Raw genomic sequence first — 6,676 nt, 5'->3', positions numbered from 1 at the left:
CCCGGATCCCGGTTATGCAATTTGTTTCGAAATCTGACCTCAATTTGAGGTCTAAATTCCAATTTTACAAAAATTCCTAANCCTAATTCTACCCAATCCCTAATTTTTACCATGAAAATCCTAGATTTTATATTGAAATCTTATGAAATGTAATGGGTAATTGAAAGAAAGTAGGTTAGAATCACACCAATGAATTGGGGAAGAAGAGCTCTTGGAAAAATCGCCCATAAGGTTTTCTAGGGTTGAAAATTTGAAAGAATAAGAAAAATCCCATCTAACTCGGCTTTTACCCAGATGTCGCAATTGCGAACAGCCCTCGTAATTACGGACCTGTTCTTCGCAAATTCGAAGATCGTCAATAATATGGTGAGTCGCAAATGCGACTCTTCCTTCGCAAAAGCGAAAATCGCAAGTTCGCAAATGCGAGGATACTCCACTGCCCAGGCTCACAAATGCGATGGTTTCTTCATTCTCCAACAGACACCAGAAGCACAAGGCTTCGGCTGTGATTCTAAGTCCAAAATCCTTCTGTAGCCTATCCGAAACTCTCCCGAGCCCTAGGGGCTTCAAACCAAATATGTACACAAGTCTAACAACATCATACGAACTCGCTCCCGTGATCAAAACACCAAAATAAAACCTAGAACTACAAATCGGACACCAAATCAAATGAAACTTAAGAATTTCTATTTAACAACCGGACGTCCGAATCATGTCAAAACAACTCCGTTTTTTAACCAAATTTTGTAGCAAGTTGTAAATATAGTAATGACCCTTTACCAAGCTCTGGAACCAAAATTTGGATCCGGTAGCAATAAAGTCAAACCTTGGCCAAATTATTAAACTCTTTAAATCTTTAAACTTCAAATTTTTGACAAAATGCGAAAACTCGAGCTAGGGAACTCCGAATTCGATTCTGTGCATATGCCTAGGTCCGAAATCACAATATGGACCTACCGAGACCGTCAAAACATGGATTAGGGTCTATTTTCTGAAAATATTACCCGAAGTCAACTCAAATAAATTTTTAAAGTAAAATTTTATATTTTATCAATTTTTCACATAAAAGCTTTTCGAAAAAAGATACGGACTACACACGCAAATCGAGGAAGGTTAAAAGAAGCTACTAGAGGCTTCGAAACACGGAATTAAGGTTTAAAACTCTAGATGACCTATCGGGTCGTCACAAATATTGAAACTCTTCTTATACCAGAGACACATGTCAATATAAATCTTACTAGAAATATCAATGAAATTGGACAAAGTTACAATTTATGTCCTAGAGAACATGTTTATCAATACTCAAAATGACATCCTTTCATACAAGAAAAACAAACTAGGGAATAATAGAAATATTATTAGGAATATCAACGTCAAATCTGGACTAAGCTGCAATTCCAGTCCCAGGCTGCCATAAATGGATACTACAGTACAAACTCAACCCACAGAGTAAAAATCTACTTGCAGAATTCCATGACCCATAAATTACAGACAAAACATATTAAGTTAACGCCTTTGAATCCAGCTGTAGTAGCCAAGGATCGAAACTCCTGTTCAGATCGCTCTTTGCCTCCATGATTTTGAGCCATCATGATCAAATCACCTTGCGAGACGCCAACTACAGCGGTGTCAGTGTCGGGTTTTACAGGTAGAATGGCCTCAACAACTATCACCTTTCCATTCTCTGGTAGAGCCTTGTAGCAGTTCTTTAGCAACTTGAGGTTGTGACTATCACTCCAGTCATGAAGAATCCACTTCATTAAGAGACATACAAATATTAGTCGTTTTGGCACGGTAGTCCAGCGAATACAAAAAAATACTAGGTGATGTCTTCCCATGTGCCTAAGCCTATGGGCAGAGTTACCCGGTACATGTGCTGATACGAGATAGCAGGTATCCGTTGAAATTGGTCGAGGTGAGTGCAAGCGAGCTCGGACACCACCATCATAAAAAAAAAAGTCATTTTACCGGTTCCAAATTAATAAAATTAGACTATTTTGTATCTTGTGCAACTTCTATTTATTATTGCCTCTGCTTCCAGATGTTAGTCGTTTTGACAAACCGATATTGTTTTAAAATTATGTGAAATTTCAGAAAAACAAGAAGTCATTTATTACTTTTTCTGCTAAGCTTATTCGACTCCTCAAAGATTTGGGCATACCTTCATAAAAATCGCATCTCCTTCTGGAACACTTTCAAACATGTCTCCTCCAACATGTTCCACCCCTGCAATATTATGAAATCGAGTTTAATTTAAATAATTGGTAATAAGCAAATCATATATCACAATTCGAAGAGCTCAACCTTTTTGTTCATGAGGTTTAGCAAATCATATATAAACATGTACATATTGAGTGATCATCGACATGAATTTGACATGAAGATTGTATGTAACGAAAAATGAGTAGTAATATTCAAGAGTATCAAAATTTTACAAGCCCCTTTAAAAAGTTTTGCACAAATCATGTCGAACAAATATAAGCCAACACCCTTTAGCAAGTCTAACTAAATTTTATAATTCAAAAGTAGGTTTTATATAATGGAATTCACAAGTGCAAGAACGAGCTTAAATAAATTTACTCTATGTACGAAATATCCCGCATTCACACTGGGTTTGGGGAAGGGTCTCACTTCAAAAGGTGTATATAGATACCCTACCCTGATGCAAGTATTAATGGATGATTTTATAGCTTGAACCCGTGACTTACAGGTTACCGGAAGATAACTTTACTGTTGCTCTAGGACTCGCTTTTTTTACGGAGTTCAAAACCTTAATAAACTTTTTTGAGAATGAATATAACTCGACGACTCGATGATCAAAGTAAATAATAAACGACAAAACAAGAATGAGAGAAAGTACCAGGATAGGAAGGTGCATGTTGAACAACATGTGGCAAATCAAAATTAGTGCCCTTAATTGTGGGGTATTTAGTTGTAATCATCTTGAGGTTAACTCCAAGACCACCTCCAACATCAACCAAAGCTTTAAGGTTGTCAAAACCTTTGTACTTTTCAAGTATTTTTTTCATGACTACAGTTGTGTGATTGATCATTGCCTTGTTGAAAACATCATTAAACTTGGGCTCCGATTTTGGATATTCAAATGCATGTACACCGTGTACCCTGTCAAATGGAACTCCTCCTTCAAGAACTGCATCTTTTAATTCAAACCTGTAATTGAAATTAGAAAGAGAGTCAGATATGATCTATCAATATGGTAATTATTCCTTCTGTCATTAACTAGAATTTTGGGTTCGAACACTAGTTATAGAGTCATCTTTGTTGGGAGTGCTGCCCCCCTCCCCCAACAATGTGGAATTTCCGGTGAATTTGAATTTAGTCGGCCCCAATGAGTACGAATGAAAAACCAAAAAAAAAGATATGAACTATTTGTTGTGCCTCTTTTGCATTAAAAACAAGTTTATAGGAGTCAAACACATATAAATCTTTCGTTTCAAATTACTAAACCAATATACTATCATGGACTATATACTTAATAGTATAGTTTTTGAATTTATATTTTGGTTGCTCAAAACATTAGTTTTATATTAAAGATTTAGGGAGAAGTTGGTTAAAGTGTATCACGTTACATAGACGACACAGAACATTAGAGAAGAAAAATTTAATATAATAATACCAACATCTACTAGCTAGCTAGATGCATTTAGTATACAGATTTCCTCAATTCCAACTACGATTAAACTAAACTAAGGGAGGGGCGGACCTAGAGCATTGAGTATGGGTTCATGGGAACACAGTAACTCTTGCGTAGACCCTGTATTTATATTAATAATTTCACTAAATATTTGTAAATATCTAACTGTGAACCCAGTTATTATTGCATATTAATCTAAAATTACGGTAGGAACCCATAAACCTCAAATCCTGGATACACCAATATTAAGGTCAATCTAAGAATCTAATTTATCTAAATCGCTTACAATGAGTGAGGTATTTAATAAAATGACGTAAAAACAAATTAGTTAAGTTGAGAGAATAAATTATTATTAGCTTTTGAGCTATAGATGCATTTAATTCTGGTGCTGTAACTCAAGAAGAATGATTTTCCAAGCTAGAATCAGCACATAAGGTCAAACCAGCCGGCACTAAAGCTTGCTAAATGGCTATTCAATCCTTTTTCATTGTTGGTGGAAAATAATAAATATCCATTAAAATTAGTCGAGGTATGCATAATTTGCACAAATACCACCTTCATTTTTAAAAAAATGACTATCCAATCTTATAACAATTTAATCTAGTCAAATAATGATTTACTTTGATTCTACTCGAATAGTTTAGTTGTTTTACATACGTAACTTCACCCATAGTGTAAAACATGATAAAATTTGTATTAGATGGCAAGTAAAAGGACCATATATGAATTTTGCGTTGTTTTCTAAAGGTAATTTACCTTAACCATCCAGCAATATTTGAAAATTACATTGTACCCCTTGGCCTTGGTAATTGGGTGGATTTAGGGTTAAAAAATTATTAGGGAAGTATATTTTTTCGTTGAGCCAATCTATGCATGACATCCATTAGCCTCATCTATATCTATCGATATTATATTATTATTATAAGAGTAGGACAAAGCTTACCAGCTGTTAATGAATACTTTATCTTGAAGCAAAGCCAAAAGTGGCCCCATTGATGCACCATCTTCATCTCTAACAAAGAATTTTCCCACTTGTGACAAACCATACACTCTTTTCGATCCACCATTTTCTTCATCCTCGACAATGGAACAAGTGAACAACGAGTAACTAGCCAAGACATAAAGCATCCTATCTAACATAGTAGCTGCATCAGGATTCTTGCAGTTTGGCATTTGAGAAACAATTTCAGAAGCAGAAAGCTTAGTGTCATTAGCTTTGGCTAATATCTCAAAAACTTCCAATTGAATTGTTGAGTGTAACACAAAAGGAAGTACTGAAGATGACAATAGTTGCATGGCATACGTGCAGTTACGTTCTTCTTCTGATTGTGTTGGTATTTGGCTTTTGGTTGAGGATTCCATAGCTGAAAATCTAGAGACAAGAATTAGCTAAAAGAGTTGTAACGTAATTTATTCTTGTAGTCTTTTCCTTTTAGAGTGTTTTTGTTAGGCTTCACAATACAGTGGAGTTGTGCTTTTTATAAGTGTTAGTTGTGACTTTGGTTAAGAATTGTCATAATTGGTTTTCTCGGTGGGAATATTGGTCGAATTCTGTCTGTTCTCTTTTGTTTATTTTTCAACTGCACAATAGCATGTTGGTTGAAGTTTGTCTAGGTATTTCTTTCTCTTTTGAAAGTTTGACCCATAACTAGTTTTATCTTTTGATGTGACTAATTAATTTCACTTTTGTACTGATATTTTTTATAGTTGTTTTCTAACCTTAGGCCATACTTAGTGGGCGTTTGGACATAAGAATTGTAAAATTCCAAAAGAATATGAAAAAAAATTTTAAGTGAAAATGGTATTTGAAATTTAGAGTTGTGTGTGGACATGAATATAATTTTGGGTTGTTTTGATGTTTTGTGAGTGATTTGAGTGAAAATTTTGAAAAATAACTTTTTGGAGTTTTTCAAATTCTCGAAAATTTCAAAAATGCATCTTCAAGTGAAAATTGAAAATTTTATTGACAAACACTAATTTCGAAAAAAGTAAAAAAACTTTGAGAAAAAAAAATTATGTCCAAACGGGCTCTTAATCGTACGAGGTGAAAATTGCTTAAAACCATATAAAAAAATAGTAATTATCTATTCGATTAACCTAGGACGGAAGCTTACACCCCCTCTCCTTACACACCTCTGTCATGACCCGGAATTTCCAGCGCCGGGAACCATAATGGCGCCTAACATTTCACTTGCTAGGCAAGCCAACGTTAGAACATTTTATTTATTTTTTACAGTTTAAATGATAATATTAAGAAAGAACTAAAAAAAATTAAAATAATCTAAAGTGTAAATGCGGAAGCTAAACCAGCCAAAAATCTATTACAAATCCATGAACCTGATGCCACAAGTGCACGAGCTACTAGAATAGTACATATAAGGGTCTGAAATAAATATAAAGTTGTTTGACTGAAAATACACAGCTAATTAGAAAGAGGATGGGACTCCAAGAGTTGCGGGCGCAGAACAGTCGTACCTCAAGCCTCCGCAAATGTCAAATCTGAGCACGCTAATAACCGCTGCTGGGACCGACTCCAAAATCTGCACAGTGTGCAGAGTGTAGTATCAGTACAATCGACCCCATGTATTGGTGAGTGCCGAGCATAACCTCAACGAAGTAATGACGAGGCTAAGGAGGGTCACCTACACTATAACCTGTACATGGTATATATAATAATGACAGAATAATAGAAATACTAAACATATTTAAACGGTCAATTGAAAATAATAACTACGGCCTTGAGAATAAACCAGCGTCGTCCAGAATTACCAATCTTTAACAGTTCAAATACAAATACCGGAAAAACCAATACAACTCAAGAAATGGAAACATATAGGTTGTTGCGGCGCACAACCCGATCCCACCAAACAACACAAAATCCTCCTTTATTTCATCGTAACAATATCAACAACAGTAAATAATATATATATGTTGCGTCGCGCAACCCGATCCCACCATATATCAATGTCGGTATCATAATTCACCCTTATTTCACCATATCAATCCACCCTTATCCCACCT

The 6,676-nt window shown here is 35.2% G+C and overlaps 1 protein-coding gene across 1 annotated transcript; it reads right to left on the bottom strand.

Annotated features, from left to right (window-relative positions):
• Positions 1–1,268: 1,268 nt before the first annotated feature.
• LOC109213341 (caffeic acid 3-O-methyltransferase-like) lies at positions 1,269–5,121 on the bottom strand. Its single transcript, XM_019377131.1, has 4 exons — positions 4,599–5,121; positions 2,861–3,171; positions 2,162–2,226; positions 1,269–1,754 (listed from the first exon to the last, which is right to left on the bottom strand). Exons 1-4 carry the CDS (start codon positions 5,015–5,017, stop codon positions 1,458–1,460), a joined length of 1,092 nt encoding a protein of 363 aa, XP_019232676.1. The 5' UTR covers positions 5,018–5,121; the 3' UTR covers positions 1,269–1,457.
• Between the last annotated feature and the right edge of the window lie 1,555 nt (positions 5,122–6,676).

The sequence above is a fragment of the Nicotiana attenuata genome, unplaced genomic scaffold, assembly GCF_001879085.1.
Source record: "Nicotiana attenuata strain UT unplaced genomic scaffold, NIATTr2, whole genome shotgun sequence".
NCBI lineage: Eukaryota > Viridiplantae > Streptophyta > Magnoliopsida > Solanales > Solanaceae > Nicotiana > Nicotiana attenuata.
Note: the sequence above shows the minus strand (reverse complement) of the source record. Positions and strands in the feature narration are given on the sequence as shown.